At 47.7% G+C, this 20,579-nt stretch overlaps 1 protein-coding gene and 1 long non-coding RNA gene across 2 annotated transcripts in view; one reads left to right on the forward strand and one right to left on the reverse strand.

Annotated features, from left to right (window-relative positions):
• The window catches only part of CHRDL2 (chordin like 2), a 48,484-nt gene extending 28,838 nt beyond the window's left edge, over positions 1-19,646 (forward strand). Inside the window, exons 7-11 of the mRNA XM_083737029.1 lie at positions 834-1,002; positions 2,197-2,391; positions 6,579-6,752; positions 12,251-12,343; positions 18,488-19,646. Of these exons, the coding sequence (XP_083593155.1) occupies positions 834-1,002; positions 2,197-2,391; positions 6,579-6,752; positions 12,251-12,343; positions 18,488-18,567 (711 nt within the window). The 3' untranslated portion in view covers positions 18,568-19,646. The remainder of the gene's footprint in view (positions 1-833; positions 1,003-2,196; positions 2,392-6,578; positions 6,753-12,250; positions 12,344-18,487) is intronic.
• Positions 1-20,579, reverse strand: part of LOC310843969 — a 336,267-nt gene that overhangs the window by 229,965 nt on the left and 85,723 nt on the right. The gene's annotated exons all lie outside the window — the stretch shown is intronic.

The following is a 20,579-nucleotide window of genomic DNA, read 5'->3' on the forward strand; positions in this document are numbered from 1 at the left end:
CCAAGGCGCACTTTCCCATAGAAAGTAATGCAAAATGGACTGATCCGTTCTAGACTTTTAAAAACAACCCCTAGGATTTCGCTATCTAACGAGACCATTGATCCATAAAATGAAAGCAATAAACAACGTACTTCAGTCACACAATCAATCAATCAATCAATCAATCAATCAATCAGTAGCTGAACTGGGTTCCACACAGTCACAAAAAAAGAAAGAAAAAGTGCCACAAAGAGGCAAAATATATTGCAAAAACAGACGGACCTCAGCGTAACACTCAAAACGGAAGTGTGGCACTCAAATTGGAAGCATAACACTCAAAACAGAGCATGTTTGGCTTCCGAAAAAGCTTCGCAAACTGGAACACTTACTTCTGGGTTTGCAGTGTTTGGCTTCCAAGTTGTCTGAGTACCAAAGTGTTTGAGAACTAAGGTACCACTGTACTGTACTTTCAAATGTAGAAAGGTCAGTGAGATCTTCAGACCACCGAGTGACGGGTGGTGGATCTTTATCCTCCCAACCCTGAAACATAGCTGTCAACGTTTTCCTTTTTTTAAGGGAAATTCCCTTATTCTGAATAGGATTCAGCGCAAGAAAAGGAAAAGTTGATAGCTATACCTTGAAATCTGTTTGCCTCCGTAAGGGCTCTCAGAATCCGCTTTCATCTGTTAGTTCCCGCATCTCAGGAACTGTACGGTAACTCTAAAGAACCTTTAACTGAATGAGACTAGAATCAGAGTTGGCAGAGACACCTGAGGGTCATCCAGCCTGACCCCGTGCAATGAGATCGCCTGCTGAATTGACTGGGGATCTTTCCATGTTGTCTGGCTCCGCAGAGGCACCCCCGTTACCACTGCGCGGTGGGCGCCGGGAGCAGAGGATCTGCCGGAGCAGTTGATCCCCCGACGGGAGCCTCGCTGGAACTGATCCCCAAGAGCATCAAGCAGAAAGTGGGGAGCGGCGGAACGACGGTCAGAATCATCCTGAAGGAGCAGAACAAAAAAGGTAACGTCAGTTCAGGTGAACACTGCAATGCGCAGCCAGCAGCATGTGAGTTCAGTCTCCCTATGAGATGAACTCACAGTTTCTTTATGTAATCACTAAGTAAAAAGCCTGCCTTTCAGGCATCAAATCGTGAACTGAAATGGGAGTAAACTTCTTGTTACTTTACTTAGAAAGACCCTTGTGTCTTTATTCTTTTAGGAAGGATTAAAGGGGGCACCAGGAAATAATCTTAACTAAGAGATTCAGACAAATCTGCAAACTAGCTTCCAGCTATATTGAGGGGAATCTGCTATATCACTAGCGTGAGAGAAGGAAGGATAATACTTATTCAATATATCCTTTCCTACTATCCTTAAGGACATGGGTGGCACTGTGGTCTAAACCACTGAGGCTCTTGGGCTTGCTGATTGGAAGGTCAGCGGTTCAAATCCCCACAACAGAGTGAGCTCCCGTTGCTCAGTCCCAGCTTCTGCCAACCTAGCAGTTCGAAAGCACGCCAGTGCAAGTAGATAAATAGGTACTGCTGCAGCGGGAAGGTAAACGGTGTTTCCGTGCGCTCTGGTTTCCATCACAGTGTCCCATTGTGCCAGAAGCGGTTTAGTCCTGCTGGTCACATAACCTGGAAAGCTGTCTGTGGACAAATGCCCGCTCCCTTGGGCTGAAAGTGAGATGAGAGCTAACGCCATAGTTGCCTTTGACTAGACTTAACCATTCAGGGGTCCTTTACCTTTAGTCATTTAGTTGTGCCCGACTCTTCATGTCCCCCTGGACCAGAGCACACCAGGCCCTCCTGTCTTCCACTGCCTCCTGCAGTTTGGTCAAATTCATGCTGGTAGCTTCAAGAACAGTGTCCCACCATCTTGTCCTCTGCTGTCCCCTTCTCCTTGTGCCCTCCATCTTTCCCAACATCAGGGTCTTTTCTAGGGAGTCTTCTCTTCTCATGAGTATTGGAGCCTCGGCTTCAGGATCTGTCCTTCCAGTGAGCACTCAGGGCTGATTTCCTTCGGAATGGAGAGGTTTGATCTTCTTGCAGTCCATGGGACTCTCAAGAGTCTCCTCCAGCACCTTTACCTTTTACCTTCCTACTGTGCTTAACTTTCCCACACATCTCAAATGGCTTGAACTTGAACTGCACTCTTTATTTTTTTGTATTTTCACCTGTGGTCTTCTCTCTCTCTCTCTCTCTCTCTCCAGCTTGTGTGTACAACGGGAAGACCTACTCGCACGGAGAAGTGTGGCACCCCACGATCCGCCACTTTGTGCTCCTGCCCTGCATCCTGTGCACATGCAAAGATGGGAGCCAGGATTGCCGGAAGATCACGTGCCCCAAGGAGTACCCCTGCGAGGAACCCGAAAATGTGGAAGGGAAATGTTGTAAAGTCTGCCCAGGTAATAAACTGACACACTGACTGCATTTCATTCTTGTTTGTATTACCCCTTTCCTGTATAGGACTGGGGGGGGGGGGCAGATGCATTGCAAGGGGGGTGGACTAGATTAACCTTAGGGGTCCCTTCCAAGTCTACAATTCTAGGATTCTAGGACTAGGAAGAATACTAAGGTGGGGCGTGCACAGAAATGCATATATTTCCAAAACACTAGGGGAAATATGCATGCCAAAATGTGAATTTTAGGCAACACTGAATACGAAAAGGAGGAATTTGCAGAAAGATCACAAGCTGGTGTGGAAATAGGGAGAATGGATAGACATCATATATTAGAAGGACAGGAAGAAAGATTACAGACAGAATAATTGCCACACACAGGAAGAACCAGAAGAGAGTTTGAATGCTTAATGTGTGGGTGTATAAATCATTTCACGTGCCGATACGAATGGAAGTCGTTAAAACTGCAGCTGCGATATAAAGGATTGCTATTTCGACTGGAGCCTAATTGGAATTTGTAAGATCTTGGAATGCAGAATAATAATAATAATAATAATAATAATAATAATAATAATAATAATTTATTATTTATACCCCGCCCATCTGGCTGAGTTTCTCCAGCCACTCTGGGCGGATCCCAATCAAGTGTTAAAAACAGTACAGCATTAAATATTAAAAACTTCCCTGAACAGGGCTGCCTTCAGATGTCTTTTAAAGATAGGATAGCTGCTTTTCCCCTTCACATCTGAAGGGAGGGCGTTTCCACAGGGTGGGCGCCACTACCGAGAAGGCCCTGTGTCTGGTTCCCTATAGCCTCACTTCTCGCAATGAGGGAACTGTCAGAAGGCCCTTGGAGCTGGACCTCCGTGTCTGGGCTGAATGATGGGGGTGGAGACGCTCCTTCAGGTATACTGGGCCGAGGCCGTTTAGGGCTTTAAAGGTCAGCACCAACACTTTGAATTGTGCTCGGAAACGTAAATCATCAAACCATCAATTCTAGCACACGGGGCCACCTAAATTGTTTAATTTGGCATTTCGGTGATTGGTATTATTAGTTGTATTGTAATTTGGCATTGTTATAATGAGTCTGGGGCCGCGGGTGGCGCTGTGGTCTAAACCACTGAGCCTAGGGCTTGCCGATCGGAAGGTTGGCGGTTCGAATCCCCGTGACGGGGTGAGCTCCCGTTGCTCAGTCCCTGCTCCTGCCAACCTAGCAGTTCGAAAGCACGTCAAAGTGCAAGTAGATAAATAGGTACCGCTCCGGCGGGAAGGTAAATGGCGTTTCCGTGCGCTGCTCTGGTTTCACCAGAAGCGGCTTAGTCATGCTGGCCACATGACCCGGGAAAACTGTCTGCAGACAAATGTCAGCTCCCTCGGCCAGTAAAGCGAGATGAGCGCTGCAACCCCAGAGTCATTCACAACTGGATTTAACTGTCAGGGGTTCCCTTTACCTTTTTATAATGAGGCTATTATTGGATTATTGTAATTGAAAACTAATAAAAAGTATTTTTTTAAAAATGGAAATGTGGAGAGTGGGAAAGTGGGAAAAATTAGAATATGGGATGGGAGCTTGCAAAATGGATGGATTGGCCCATCCCAATGCAAGGGTTGGGACACGGGTGGCGCTGTGGGTTAAACCACAGAGCCTAGGACTTTCCAATCAGAAGGTCAGCGGTTCGAATCCCCGTGACGGGGTGAGCTCCCGTTGCTCGGTCCCTGCTCTTGCCAACATAGCAGTTCGAAAGCACGTCAAAGTGCAAGTAGATAAATAGGTACCACTCCGACGGGAAGGTAAACGGCGTTTCCGTGCGCTGCTCTGGTTCGCCAGAAGCAGCTTAGTCATGCTGGCCACATGACCCGGAAGCTGTACGCCGGCTCCCTCGGCCAGTAAAGCGAGATGTGCACCGCAACCCCAGAGTCGGTCACAACCAGACTTAACGGTCAGGGGTCCCTTTACCTTTAATGCAAGGGTATGCCAGGGTTATGTGAAGTCTACAAATCACTGGGTGCAAATCTGGCTCCCCCATCTCTGCCAGGAGAAATTTCACAGGGTTCCCTGATGGATGAACTTTGGGACATGCTGACACCTCTGAATTAAACGCCACTTATTTATAGCTCTGCCCCAGGAAGAAAATCTGAAGGAAGAGGCCATGGCTGGCTGGGGCGTCCAAGAACCTCGACTAGACACAATAAACCCAAACTTAATTTATTAATTACTCCGCAAGCAAAAACAGAACATTACCAGTGGCAGGTGAAGGAAACACCCTGAGGGCCAGACTACGTCTCTCTGTGAGCCCTTTGGCAGGCCAAAGATAAACATGGCAGGCAGTTGGAAAACAGGAATGATGCAGGGGGAACCGGGAAGAGTGTAAATGACACCTCGACGTGGGTGCGCGAAGGAGCCAGCGGGGTGTCACTCATTCGGGTCCTGGAACTGGGTCATGCCATGACCTGAGGCTTTGGTGGACTGTCTGGCCAGAGTGGTGCATGCTCTAGTTATCTCCCGCTTGGACTACTGCAATGCGCTCTATGTGGGGAAACAGGGCAGGGGAAGGTAACGTGGTTCATGTTGCTGTAAACAAAAATTGCCCTTTTTCCCTTATGGGGTATCCAAGAGCCCGTATAGAATTCTTACATAGGTTCCCTATTGGTAGGAGAAAATAACAGAGGCCAACCAGAGAATATTGAGAAGCAAAGCAGGTAGTAAGCCTGATCTTTATTGATCTGTTGTAACAGGGTGCTCCCGTCACACGCAGGAAAGCAGGAGTTACCCAGAACAATGGCGCGCAAGGCCTTATAAAGACTTTTGAAATTGCCACCCTGTAGATCAAGACCATCCCCAGAAACATCATACATACATCACAGAAGGGGTGTAACCTAAGACCACCCCTCAGATACATCACACCTACATCACAGAAAAGGTGGCCTAAAATAGAAATTTGAAATTTGTTTTTCTCCTGTTGTTGTTTATCTCCTGTCTGGCAGGTTACTTGACTGGATTGCCTGGGGAGCCTGGCCAGTCTTTTGTAATGATAAATACTTAGTTCCTGGGCCAGGTCACAAGCTCACACCCTATTCATATCTTAAATGTGCCCTTAAGACAGGATTTGTGAGGAAAGAGACAATGGGGAGGTTTCCCACTTTGACCTTGCAAAGAAAACATTTGCTCAGTTTAGGAATCAAAATGGTTCCAGGTCGGTCTTCCTGTGCTGATCTATGTACATGCTTGGTTGGTACACTTATGAACATTACCATATATCTAAGACCTCAAAATTCCCATCACAATATGAAGTAGTGCAGAGGTGGTGTGGGCAGCGGGATGAGCCAGGTTCTGTCAGGAGTTCAGCCTACACTTGAGTAGGACCCTGGCAGAGATACATACCCGACTGGCATGTTTCCTCCCTCCTGGTCGATCGTTCAGGAGCTTCATAAGCTTTCTTCAGTCATCACAATGACCGATGCCAACAGAAACCAGCACACTTAGGGATCTGCAGAGTTTGCGCATCTTGTGTGACAGACCTCAGCAACTCAGCATTTTGGCTAATCTACTTTATTTAGATATAAACATGCACAGAGCACTGCAACATGGCTCCCTCTCTCTCTAGCATCAGGCAGCAAAAAAAGAAAAAGAAACGAAAGACAATAGTCCCACTTCACGGAACACAGTAACACAAACCTCCTGTCTCCTTCACGTCCCACTCTGTGGAGTCAAAACACATACCGTCATGTGATAGACAACAATCCCATGACTGCAATCATGGAGCAGGAATTCTAACAGGCTCCGTGCAAGGCGGTGGAGAAGCAGGGGAAGGAGGGAGGGGCACTGGGGGCAGCAGTTGCAGCATGTAGCCTCGAGCGTAGGGGTCTTTTGAGGTAGAGTGGATGGGGGAGTGGTGGTAGAGTCATGTTTATTATGTGCAGAGCTTGGGATGCAAGCACACACCACGCAGCCGAGGAGGTGGTGTGTTGCGGAGCCGGCAGAGAGAGCTCTGGACTGCGGGAGAACATCTGGAGTGTTCCCGCCTCCGACGGGCGCCCGAGACAAACCGGCACCAAGGCCCCGCTCCGCCTCGCTTGCCTCCTGTTCTCCCCTCCCCGAACTCTCTGCCTGGCACCCTCCACGGCTTGGCGCCCTGGCTCGTCGCGCCACTACGCCCAGTGGTAAAGACGTCTCTGTTTGTGTGTGCTTTTAGAGGACAAAGAGGTGCCCACCGACAGCGGGGTCGATACCACCAGATGCCAAGTGTCCGTCTACATGTTTGTTCCGTCCTCCACCTCGGAGAACCCCAGAGAGAACCTGAGGAAGATTGCGATCGAGCGGGAATCCTCGGAAGATGTCGAGATCTACATCTGGAAGCTCGTGAAAGGTGAGGAGCTCTTTCGAACCTGCAGCGCTCTCGCTTTTGTGCGTCTGGGTTTTGGCCTTGCTTTTAATGAGTATTATGAGTTTCATCTATTTATTTGGAGGACTTATACACAGTCTTTCAACCAAAGCGTTTTCTCTTTTTAAAATAATAATTATTATTAATTTTCCATTTAGACCTGTTTCACTGAATTCTTCATCAGCCAATTAGTTCAACACTTGTAAATAGAGAGATATGCAATTTCTTCATTAACCAATCTTTTTTCGAATAGCTATAGACATCAGAATTGGACATTTGCTGATTATACAAAGCTTCACAGCCTGCTCTCCGCTGGGTAAAGTCTGGCACTGTGAGTCATTTAAGGACTTTCAGAGACTTCAGTTTGTTAGTTTTGATGTTTTGAATTATTCCATAAAGTTTTTCACGTTGTTATTGTTTCTGCCCATCATGTTGCTTTTAATAGAGAATCAGGCAATAACCTGGGAAGTAAGATTTACTTACTTAGAATCTGGCCCAAATATAAGCCGCACCTTTAATGCAGCAGTCTGATTGGCCCTAGAACAATAGGGTCCAGAATGCAGCAGTCTGATTGGTCCTAGAATAATAGGACCCAGAATGCAGCAGTCTGGTTGGTCCACAGGAGCCACCCAATCCAGCTGCAGGTGGAAGTGAATTCGCAACCTGATTGGCCTACAGGAGAATCCCGGAATTAGCCAATCACGTGGGGCCCATTGTGTAAATAATGTATATAAAGCAGACATTCTGGGGGAACTTCCATTCCTCCTCACCACTATGAGCTGAATAAAGAGCACGAAATCCACTCTCGACTCCGAGTATATTTCACAACTTGAGAGTCCAAACTCAAAGCAACTCGGAAGGAGGGGGTAATAAATACTTGCAGAGTAACAAATGCTTTCTGGACTGAGAGAGCAGGTCACCCAGTTCCTTGTCATGTTTGACCAGTGATATCGCTTACAACCTGTCAGCGGTGGAGGCGCTATGTTGGGGGGGGGTTGCCTGTTTTATACGGCGTTCGTTGGGTGGTCCCTAGGCTGGAGGCCAGAGGAGAGGAGCCACCCAAAAGGAGTGATGTGGAAAGAAAGATTCTGGGCAGCGGAACAAGCCAAACTGAATTTCAGGTTTTCCCAATGAGTTGGCCTCCCCAAAAAATCACGTACAGAAGGTTGGCGTGTGAGAGATTGTCCCAAAGTCGCTCTGCGAACTTCAAGGCCGAGCCAGGATTTGAACCCAGGACTCCTCAATCCTACCACTCTAACCGCTAGACCACACAGCCCTCTGGGCTTGACAGGAGGCTGTTGGAGCACCGGCCCCTCTCCCCCTGCCACATTGCGGTGTAGTGGTTGGGCTAAGGCGAGCGAGACCAGGGTTCGAAAATCCTCGCTTGGTCACGAACCCTCCCTGGGGCGTTCAATGTCTCACTATCCGTTGGCCTAGCCTACCCCACAGGGTTGTTGTGTGGATAAAACAGAGGAAGGAGGAGCAGCCTAGGCCCCTTTAACAAGCCTACCCATAGATAATAGGATCATAAAATTACAGAGTTCGAAGGGACACTAAGGGTCCAACCCCCCCCCCCCCCGCAATGCAGGAGTCTCATGGGGAGCAGGAAAGAACCTTTATTATTATTATTCTTTAATGGCATTTATTTAATTGCATTTGTGCCCCATCTTTCCCCCCTAAGGAGCTCCAGGTGGCGTACATGTTTCTCCCCCTCTTCATTTAACCCCCACAACAACAACAACCCTCAGAGGTAGGTCAGGCTGAGAGAAGGCTCTCAAGACCACCCAGGGAACTTCATGGACGAGTGAGGATTCGAACCCTGGCCTCTGTTGTAAACAAAATCTGCCCTTTTTCCCTTATGGGGTATCCAAGTGCCCGTATAGAGTCCTTTCCCTATCGGTAGGAGAAAATAACAGAGGCCAACCAGTGAATCTTGAGAAGCAAAGCAGCTAGTAAGTCTGATCTTTATTGATCTGTTGCAAGAGGGTGCCCCCTTCACACGCAGAAGGAGGAGGACCCCGAACAAAGGTGTGCCTGCCCTTATATGGACATTTTAAATTGCCCGCCTTGGAGTCCAAGACCACCCCCCAGATACATCATACCTACATCACAGAAAGGGCGGTCTACAACAGAAATCTGAGTGCGTTGTTTAGCTCCTGTCCGGGAGGCTACCTGTTAATGGTCACTTGATTGGATACCCTGGGGAGCCTGGCCAGTCTTTTGTAATGACAAATACTTAGTTCCTGGGCCAGGTCACAGGCTCACCCTATTCAAACACAGACATACCCTTAAGACAGGATTTGTGAAAGGAAAGACAATCAGGAGGCTTTTCCATTTTCCTTGACCTTGCAGAGAAATCATTTGGTCAGTTTGGGAGTCTAAAAGGTTTCAGGGCTGGTTTCCTGTGCTGCTTCAGACATGTGGTTTATATATTGATGTGTTTGCTGGGTACATTTATGAACATTTATTATAGATATAAGACCTTAAATTTTTTATTTCAGTGTGTTAGGAAGAGTGGGTGGTGTCGGGGGCTCTCCCAATTTATTTATTTTTCACTAAAGTTCTCTGTGGAAAACATTTCAAGTTCTCGGGTTAATTTAGGTTACATCTGCCTTCGTGCAGAGATGTGATCCCAAAGCCCCTCTGCCAATAAATTATTATCATTTTCATTATCATTATCATTATCATCATCATCTCTGGATCCACCCCGAGTCTGAGGACCCATTTCACAGAATCGTGGAATTGTAGAGTTGGAAGGGCCCTCAAGGCGTCATCTAGTCCAACCCTCCGCAATGGAGGTTGGCTCTGTGTGGATGGGGAGGGGGCTTCCTTAAGTCCAGGAAAGGGGTCTCTCAGAGCAGGGCCCAGACCCCCAAACCTTTATTTCTGAGTGCCCCAGATGTTTCTCAGTAGGTAATTAATTTTGGGGAGATTGAATGGGAGTAACCGGGTAGGATATTTACACGAGAAAATAAACTAATTGAAGATGATTTTATCTAGAGTTGCGGGGGGGGGGTGTTCAGGGGGTGATAATTGAAGGGGAACTGAGTTTATTTGGAGCAGGATCTGTGGTGAAGTTAATTGGAAGGACCTGACCTAAAGTAATCCGGGGTGGAGCCCCAATTAATAGGAGACTATCTGGCAAAGGGCTGGATGTAAATATCAATTGGCATGCCTTCTGTGGCATTCAAATTATGGATCTGCATTGTGTATGTGGGAATTAGCATATGCAAATTCCATGCAAAGTTGTGCCCCAAGGCTGCAGCCCCAGATCTTTTATGTGCCTAGCAGATTGCCCCTGCTTAAATCTCTTGGCAGGATTCGCCTCCGTGACTCAATGTGGGTGCCCACCCTGCCTCCGTCCCTCCCTCTCTGTCTCTCTCCCTCCCTCTCTCTCTGACGTTCTCTCTCTCAGAAAAAAGGCATCTCAGTCCGTTTTCCTCTCCGCTTTAAACAATTGACTCAATGGCAGCGGCACAGAAAGGCGCATAAATCTGCAGACAAATATTTTTATATTTCCTGTTTGAGCCACGTTTCAAAACGTCGGGGGATTAGCAGAAACCCAAAACCCAGTTGCTGTGTCTGCCAGGACGGATGAAATATGTACCACGTTTGGCCAGAGCTGTGGAAAAAAAGGGAAGGGCAGAGAGGAGGAGAAGGTTTCTCTTAGATAGGAGAAGGGATGAACGGGCAAAATAAAATAAATGTCCTTTTTATGCTCCGTGTTACAGCAGGGCCAGAGCTCCAGGTGGTTCGACAATAGAGCCAAAGAGTCATAGGATTGTTGGAGGGGGTCTCCAGGGGGTCATCTAGTCTAGCCCCCTGCGATACAGGGATCTCAGCTGAAGCATCCATGACTGAGGGCCACCCAGCCTCTGCTTAAAAACCTCCAAGGAAATGCTTTGAGGCTGTTCTTAGGTTCGCTTCCAGCGACATACCTGAGGCCGGGGAGTTGTCCACACACGTGACACAATGAGGTGGTCGAATCCTGGCAAGGCAGCATGGCCTGTGCCACTTCAGTCTGCATAAGAACATGAGAAGAGGCTGCAGGATCAGGCCAGTGGTCCATCTACTCCAGCATGTGGTTCTCACAGTGGCTAACCAGAGGCCCATTGAGGTGTTAAGCTGTGTGCCAGGCTAGGGGCGAACGAAGGCACTGTGACACCCGGGCAGGGCGTCGCTACGTAGGGTGCATGTGCAGCATCGCTACGTACAATCCTTGATCTGTACGTAGTGACGCCGCACATGCACTGTACATAGTGGTTTGCCGGCGGCAACTTCTAAAACTTAGCAGAATTTTACATTCCCCTTTTAAACGCACAGCGGTTAGCTTGTTGCAGGCTTGTTTAAGCTTCTCAATATTAGATTCCTGGTAAGGTAAAGGTAAGTGCAAGATAAGTGCAAGTAGATAAATAAGGACCGCTTTCTAGCGGGAAGATAAACAGCGTTTCCGTGTGCTGCGCTGGTGCTGGCTCGCCAGATGCAGCTTCGTCACGCTGGCCACGTGACCCGGAAGTGTCTTCGGACAGCGCCAGCTCCCGGCCTCTTGAGCAAGATGAGCGTGCAACCCTAGAGTCGGTCGCGACTAGCCCTGACGGGCAGGGGTACCTTTACCTTTTTAAGGTAAAGGTAAAGGGATCCCTGACCGTTAGGTCCAGTCACGGACGACTCTGGGGTTGCAGCGCTCATCTCGCTTTATTGGCTGAGGGAGCCGGCGTACAGCTTCCGGGTCATGTGGCCAGCATGACTAAGCCGCTTCTGGCAAACCAGAGCAGCTCAGGAAACGCCGTTTACCTTCCCGCCTATTTATCTACTTGCACTTTGACGTGCTTTCAAACTGCTAGGTTGGCAGGAACAGGGACCAAACAACGGGAGCTCACCCTGTTGTGGGGATTTGAACCGCCAACCTTCTGATCAGCAAGCCCTAAGCTCTGTGGTTTAACCCACAGCACCACCCGCATCCCTTTAGATGATATCCCTCTTATATCCCTTATACCCCTCTTAAAAGAATAGACACGCCACAATCTTGTGTAAAGTATATATAAAAGAGGTTTACTCACACATTCAGTTCACAGATGGATCCCTGAAGGCAGACTTAGTTACAAAGTATATACATGTGGAATCTATCCCATATGGAGAGAGTCCCTTTGTCCTCTGTTGGCTGGAAGCATCTCTAGCTAAAAAGCTGCTGCTCCAACGATGGAGGAAGTCAAAGAGGGGAGAGTATGCAGGGTGCCTTGTCCTTTTCTGTTACCTGGACAGGTAAGGTCACACCCACCTGTAATCACATGTAAGAGGAAGTAAGTCCCAGCCCAGGAGGAAACAGGAAGTTCTGACTGGCTGGGCCAAACATCCCCTTGCATGTCCACTCTAGGAAAACAAGGAATGTTGTACTTGACTGCTATCTATGTATCACATCCCACATAATTTTCTAAACTATGTCTGTGTGTCTGGCTCTTTTTTTTTTTTTTTTTTTTTTGCAGGAATCTTTCATTTGATCCAGATCAAGAAGGTGAAGAAACAAGAGTTCCGGCAAGAAGTGCAGAACTTCCGACTGGTTTCCAGGACAAACGAAGGTATGGCTGACGCAAGCTGAACTTTCGAAGGTGGTGTGGCGGTTCGGATTGGGTCTGTTTGGGGCTTTGCCAACACAGAATCCCAGAGAGGTGGTGGTTTGGTAAAAATGTTGTTAACTCCAGCGGAAGGAACAACCAAACTTACAAAAATGTATTTAATTCCCCCTCCCCTCTCCGTTGAAGCGTAAAGGTAAAGGTAAAGGGACCCCTGACCATTAGGTCCAGTCGTGGCCGACTCTGGGGTTGCAGCGCTCATCTCGCTTTATTGGCTGAGGGAGCCAGTGTACAGCTTCCGGGTCATGTGGCCACCATGACTGAGCTGCTTCTGGCGAACCAGAGCAGCACATGGAAACGCTGTTTACCTTCCCGCTGGAGTGGTACCTATTTATCTACTTTCGAACTGCTATGTTTTGAACTGCTTTCGAACTAGGCTTTCAAACTAGGCTTTCGAACTGCTCACCCCGTCGCAGGGATTCGAACCGCCGACCTTCTGATCGGCAAGTCCTAGGCTCTGTGGTTTAACCCACAGCGCCACCCGCGTCCCTTCCGTTGAAGCATAGCTGTCAACTATTCCCTTTTCTTGCAAGGAATCCTATTCGGAATAAGGGAACTTCCCTTAAAAAAAGGGAAACGTTGACAGCTATGCGTTGAAGCAGGAAAGATGAGGTAGGATTGCAAGACCAGTGGTGGGGGTTTTTTGGGGGGGGGTGTTGTGACGTGGGGTTTGTGATTTCAGCTCTCTTGACATAATATGCTGGAGACAGTTCTCTAGTAACGCTTCTTTATTAACGCAACAAGACTGAAACTTGAGGAGGGGAGAGCTACATTTATAGGGACAGGGAACTAGCTAGAAAGGATACATTTTGGAGGGAACAATATCAGGCAATCACAGTCCTGCCTTTTGGAGGCAACCAATAAGACAAAGGATCCAAATACAGCAGCTTAAATGAACCAATAGTAGCTGTACCCTCTGGAACCAAAAGGCAGTTACTTTACCCTAATGCAAATACAGACAATAATAATACAGATATAAAATTCTTTGACTCAATACACAACAGGGGGATGCAATAAAATTCAAGATGCCTTGAAACATTTGGCTTTCTTAGCTGTTGAGATTAATGCACACCCCTCCCAGGCACTTTACTTTCTGGTACAGCTAACAACATTGAACGGGGGCTTCTTGTAAAACTAAGCATGCCATGCGAGGCAAAGCACTCTTGGGAGTCTAACACTGAGATTCCAGGTGGGGGGGGGGTGTCTTGTGTGTTTGAATGCTCCCCAGTGGAAAATAACTCCTGGCCTACAGAGCACTAACACGCCAGAGAAAGTTTAGAGTCTTTTGGTTGGGGCGGGGGGCGGGAAGAAGATGCCTGGGAATGTTATGATAGGGCAGCCTTAGTCAGCCTGGCGCCCTAATAATAAATAATAAAAATAACAAATAATAATAATTTATTATTTATATCCCACCCATCTGGCTGGGTTTTCCCAGCCACTTTGGGCAGCTCCCAACAGAATATTAAAAACACGATAAAACATCAAACATTAAAAACTTCCCTGAACAGGGCTGCCTTCAGATGTCTTCTAAAAGTCAGATGTTTATTTCCTTGACATCTGCCAGGAGGGCGTTCCACAGGGAGGGTGCCACCACCGAGAAGGCCCTCTGCCTGGTTCCCTGTAACTTGGCTTCTCGTAATGAGGGAACCACCAGAAGGCCCTCGGCGCTGGACCTCAGTGTCTGGGCAGAACGATGGAGGTGGAGACGCTCCTTCCGGTATACTGGACCGAGGCCATTTAGGGCTTTAAAGGTCAGCACCAACACTTTGAATTGTGCTCGGAAACGTACTGGGAGCCAATGTAGGTCTTTCAAGACCAGATGTGGTCTTGGCGACCGCTCCTAGTCCCCAGTCTAGCTGCCGCCATTCTCTGTTCCCAAATAAACTCTTCTCCAACCTGACAAGCGCCCGGAAAGGAAAGGAATGTGGGGCGAGCTTCAGACCAGCTGCCCCTGTAGACTTTACCCGGTGTGAACACATCACCTTAAGACAAAACTTTATTCGCATTAGCCAATGGCCATAGCAACAGTAAAACATTACAGTCTATTCAGAAAAGGAAATTGGATATAAGAGCACAATTTAAAGTCCCGAATCAGCCGTCAGTTAGTGGCTCTTATTCTGATTGCCCCTGCTATAAACCTAGCAACCTTTGCTGTTATCTGATAGAAGAAAGGCCATTGTGGCAGTGGTTGAGCGCCCTGGGATGGTTAGTATGAGTGGGGTGATGATCTCGTTCCTCAGGTCTTTGTAGAGAGTACAAGACAGGAGGACGTGTGCCGCTGTTTTCGATGCTACCGTCTCCACAGGGGCAAAGAGGTTTCTCAGACGGGATCTTTTGGAATCAACCCTCGAGGACCACAGATGGCAAAACATCCAGTCTTGCAAGTGTAAAAGCACGTCTGTATTTTGGGATAATAAGTTTGTGCAGATATGGGGCCAGAGAATAAAAATGGAGAGGTGGAAAATGAACATACCAAGGGCAGAATTTCCTTATAGTGGCCAGGTTGTTCCGATGCTCAACATCTTTTAGACGTTGACCAGTTAGACTGTTTGCTTTAGTGGGGCCCATAGTGAGTAGGTGTTGTGGGGATGGGCCACAAGAGTGAAGTTTTTGATAGACGGTTTTAAGCCAGGCACTTTTATGGGAGTCTTGAAGTACTAGGGATAGTAAACCGGGGGGATTTGAGTTTAGGTGGAACCAGAAGTTAAGAGTTGTTTGCCAAGTCCATACAGTGGTACCTTGGGTTACATACGCTTCAGGTTACAGACTCCACTAACCCAGAAATAGTACCTCGGGTTAAGAACTTTGCTTCAGGATGAGAACAGAGATTGTGCTCCGGCAGTGCGGCAGCAGCAGGAAGCCCCATTAGCTAAAGTGGTGCTTCAGGTTAAGAACAGTTTCAGGTTAAGAACGGACTTCCAGATCAAATTAAGTACTTAACCCAAGGTACCACTGTACCTCTACTGAAGGGAGATTTGCCTCCAGTCACAATGCACATCGCCTTAAGCTCACAATTTGTTCTGCGCCCTCTTAGTCACTGGACCGCTGGACGTCTTTCTTCCATCTCTGCACTTTATGGGACATCAGAAGCTGCCAGAGACACCCGCTCGCATTTTGTCGAGGGCGGGCCGAGGGTTACGAAACCCCCACCCACACCGAATCGCATCCCTTCCCGAGTCTGTAGACTGCTTCATGTCTAATAATATGCAATCCATCTGGCATTCTGGGAAGTGGAAGATGTGTCAGACGAATCCATTCCCCCTCCCCATATTAAAAATAATCCCCCATATTAAAAATAGCTCCTGGAGCATTCCTGGAAGATATGTAAGTGTTGTTACCAGAAACTGCAAGGACACACTTTGCTTTCCTGTAGGAATCATTTGTTAAGATTTCTTAAAAGGCCAGCAGACAGATACCTCTCTAAGGTTAGCGATTGTGTCATGGCTGTTCCGGAACATGAAAGACGCAGAACGTCATTAAACTCTGGGACTCGCTCCTGCGCATAGCTGCCAACGTTTTCCCTTTTTTAAGGGAAATTCCCTCATTCCGAATAGGATTCCTCGCAAGAAAAGGGAAAAGTTGACAGCTATGCTCCTGCGGGAGGCAGCGATTTCCACCAAACTTTAAAAGAGAATTGGATAAATGTGTGGAGAACAGGACCATTGATGGCTTCTAGCTATGATGTGGCTGTGCTCTGCCAACATAGCCGGGAGACAAAAACGCTCCTGAATACCCCTTGCTGGAAAATACAGGGGGGGAGAGGGCTTTTTTGTGAGAATTTTCTGCTGCGGTCTAAACCACTGAGCCTCTTGGGCTTGCCGATCGGAAGGTGGGCGCTTCGAATCCCCGCGACGGAGTGAGGTCCCGTTGCTCTGTCCCAGCTCCTGCCAACCTAGTAGTTCGAAATCACGGCAGTGCAAGTAGAAAAACAGGTACCGCTCTGGCGGGAAGGTAAACGGCATTTCCATGTGCTCTGGTTTCCGTCATGGTGTCCCATTGCTCCAGAAGTGGTTTAGTCCTGCTGGCCACATGACCCGGAAAGCTGTCTGCAGACAAACGCCGGCTCCCTCGGCCTGAAAGCGAGATGAGCACCACAACCCCATAGTCGCCTATGACTGGACTTAACCATCGAGGGGTCTTTTACCTTTTTATCTTTTGGGCATCTGATTGGCCACTGTGAGAACCATAGGTGCCAACACTAAGGGGCCCAGGTCCCTCCGCCCCCCCTAAAATATTTGTGGTGGGGGTCAATGTTGAGAACAGTCTGTTGCAGAGGAGACTGATCACAGTGTGGCTTGGCTTTAGTGGCTGATGGGGAATTCCCAGACATGTCTTCTTCTGGGGGGTAGGGTCCTATATTCTCATCCGGGAGGAATTTTGCATTTTAAAGCAAATGTCCTGGATTTTGAGTTTTTAAGAAGAAGAAGAGTTTGGATTTGATATCCCGCTTTATCACTACCCGAAGGAGTCTCAAAGCGGCTAACATTCTCCTTTCCCTTCCTTCCCCACAACAAACACTCTGTGAGGTAAGTGGGGCTGAGAGACTTCAGAGAAGTGTGACTGGCCCAAGGTCACCCAGCAGCTGCATGTGGAGGAGCGGGGAAGCGAACCCGGTTCACCAAATTACAAGTCCTCTGCTCTTAACCACTACACCACACTGGCTTTAAATTTTGCATGCGCCACCACACCCCAAATCTTCTGGTCAAGTTGGTGAGGACCTGACGCTGGACCAGAAAGACTGTTCAGTCTTCTCACCTTCTTAACGTGGAGGTTCAATTTAGGTGTTGGAGAAAGATCTCCTGTCTGCCACGAATCTGTTTTAAACCCACAGATGCCCATGACCTTCCCATATCTTGCAGCAAGTTTCCATTTAATGTTTGAATAATAATAATAATAATAATAATAATAATAATAATAATAATAATTTATTTATACCCTGCCCATCTGGCTGGGTTTACCCAGTCACTCTGGTTGGCTCCCAACAGAATATTAAAAACACAGTAAAAGATCAAACATTAGAAACTTCCCTAAACTGCCTTCAGATGTCTTCTAAAATTCAGATAGTTGTTTATTTCCTTGGCATCTGATGGGAGGGCATTCCACAGGGCGGGTGCCACCACCGAGAAGGCCCTCTGCCTGGTTCCCTGTAGCTTCACTTCTAGCAGGGAGGGAACCACCAGAAGGCCCTCAGAGCTGGACCTCGGTGTCTTTGGTCAGCTCGAATCTAGAGGCAGGCTTGGAGAGGCCCTTGGCCGAAACCTTGGAAACCCACTACCATCGTGGTCCAGCCTTTGGCAACCAGGTGCCCTCCAGCTGTTTGGCACTACGATTGCCCTGCCAAGTGCCAGGGCTGGATATACTAAGAAACTCATGGAGCTGCAGCTTCTGGGACCATAATCCTGGAGTGGCCTCAGAAGCAACTTGACTCCACATCGCTTTAAAAAATTGGAGCTGGTAGACCCAATTTGAGTCGCGCAACTCGAATGGGTTATTTTTGATGTTGTGAAGATTTCAACAATCTCAAAGTGTGAGAGCCAGCAGCAAAGTTGTTCTAAAGGGGGTTGCGATCTGTTCTGGAACAACTCCATTGAAGACGATATTGATGGCACCCAGTGTTGCGAACGGGGCCCCCATGACAATTGAAGCTTCATCGTCCCCAAAATTTAGGTCCACAACAGCCAGATGCAATTGACAATGCTGGCTGGGAACGATGGGAGTTAGAGTCAAGACATCTGGAGTTTCGCCAGGCTGCCAAAATCTGGTGTTGACAGTACCAAGCTAGGCGTACTCAATGTTTCAACCTGGCCAAACTCATCTTCCTGCATTCCTTATACAGGGCGTGTGGTTTGTGAAGGAATACTGTAGATTCATTTCGCAAAAGGAGGACAGAAGGAGATTCTCATTTACAAAAGGTCACGCTGCAATAAATTAGTATTTAAAGTACCAGAGAATCCTTTCTCTTTGCTAGCATTTTTTATTTGGGGGGGGGGGATGGGGGAGAGATAATATTCTATAAATAGTTTATTGCCCTTATAGGGTATACGTTTCATGGGAATAGTGAGTAATGAATATCCTTCTATCTTCTCTCAGCTTATTGGAACACGTTCCTGGTGCAAGGCCCAGAGGCGAAGATCTCTGAAAGTCCGGACAGAGAAATTAAGAACTTGTAAAAGAATTGGGGTGGGGTGGGGGGTGGAGTCTATTGATATTAATATATATGGGGGGAAGTTGCATTATTGAGTAAACTATCGCCGCAGAAGCAGGAAAGACAATCTACAACCAGCTTTGTGAAAATGCCAGCAAATTAACCCAGGGGAATGAAGACGACCAATATGGCTGCTTGACTTCAACGCTCTAGATTCTGCCGATGCAACCAGCCTTTCCAAATGCTGCAAGAGTGAATGGATAGCTCTTTCGCCTGCTATCTGCGAAGGGTACCAAGAAAGATGCTTTAACCTTTTAGGGGAAGGGGAGACTGAGGGGCTGCCGCTTCCTATAGAGCACGTAGGAAACCATCCTAACAGAGCTTTGATTCTGCTGTTTCACCGACTATTCTGGGATAGCAAAGGGCAAATAGGAAGAGGGTTTCTGTTGCAGAAACGGAATATTTTTCATTTGCCTCCCCAGCCGCTCTGTCGGAGTCTCTGTGTCGCTCGAGGTTTTGGGTGCAACCGAGAATTGATGAAACGCCAAGTTTTGTCATCCGATGCCGGACTTTGAAATCTGAATTCAGGAACTGGAACAGGTTTTCCAAAATTCAAACGATCTCCCCTAGATACTTTGAGAAACTGCGCTTTAAAAAGCCCCCTTTCCTTCTGCCTCTCATTTTAATTTTGAATGTAAACCTTTTTGTCAAGTGCTTTTTGTTTTGTTTGGGTGTCTCGCGCAGAGGTGGCCCAAAATTAACCCCACCTTGGCATTCCGCAAACTCATCCCCATTCCTCCGCTACCTTACCCTATGAAAAGCGTTCTTCAGAAAAGCAGTTTGCACAACCCACCAAGGAAGATAATAACACAACAAAATTCAAAACAGTAGCAATTGCACATTTATTCCAAAGTCAACTGAAATGATTTAGTTTATTATTTTTATTTATTAAATTTGTATACCGCCCTTCATCCATAGATCTCAGGGCGGTTCACAGCATAAAAACACAAGATAAAAATAGCAAATACATAGCAAAGGAAAACAATAACCCCCCTCCTGCCGCTGCCAACCCCCCAAAACCAGCAAAATGGATGAGCTTTATTTATATAAATATACAGTGATACCTTGGGTTAAGAACTTAATTCATTCTGGAGGTCCGTTCTTAACCTGAAACTGTTCTTAACCTGAGGCACCACTTTAGCTAATGGGGCCTCCCACTGCCACTGCGCAATTTCTGTTCTCATCCTGAAGCAAAGTTCTTAACCCGAGGTATGTACTATTTCTGGGTTAGCGGAGTCTGTAACCTGAAGTGTCTGTAACCTGAGGTACCACTGTATACTTCTCAGATTTCACTCATTTTTCAATCAGTTCGACATTTCAAAACTCGACTTCCTTCCCCCTCTTTCTGCGGTCCCTTCAATTTATTTTTAATATCTTCCGCATATCCAAATGAGCAAAATGGATGGCCTTGACCCACTGATACCTGTTTTTCAAAGTCTGATGGTGGCTGTTTACTCCTCCAGAAGCCCCACTCCTTTGCCTCTTAGTGCCCTCTCTGTAATCCCAGAGGCGGAGCAAGGTGAGGGCTGGGGGAGGCGGTCCACCCCAGGTGCCATCGCTGAGGGGGGGGTAACATCACCGCGGGCGGTGTACCCCCAGGACGCGTGCCGATGCTGGCGCACCCCCCTGAGACGCGTGCCAACGCCGCTAGCTCCACCTCTGCACGTCCCTATGGGCACTATGCAGCGCGGCCCGTTCCTAGCCCATAGGGGCATCGCCCTGCACACCCCACTGGCCGGTTTGCCCCACCCCTGGGTGCCCTGCCCCCAGTGCCTGAGAGGCTTCCTCTGCCACTGCGTAATCCCACTGAGTGATATCACGCACTTTGGGAACCACTGAGCTAGACGGGTTTTAAAAGAAACCCTCTAACGTTTTACCATAGAACCGTAGAATTTCAGAGATGGAAAGGAATTCAAGGATCCTCTAGCCCAGCGGTTCTCAACCTGTGGGCATAGCTGTCAACTTTCAGATTTGAAA

Source organism: Podarcis gaigeae (assembly GCF_964106915.1).
Source record: "Podarcis gaigeae genome assembly, chromosome: 4".
NCBI classification, from domain to species: domain Eukaryota; kingdom Metazoa; phylum Chordata; class Lepidosauria; order Squamata; family Lacertidae; genus Podarcis; species Podarcis gaigeae.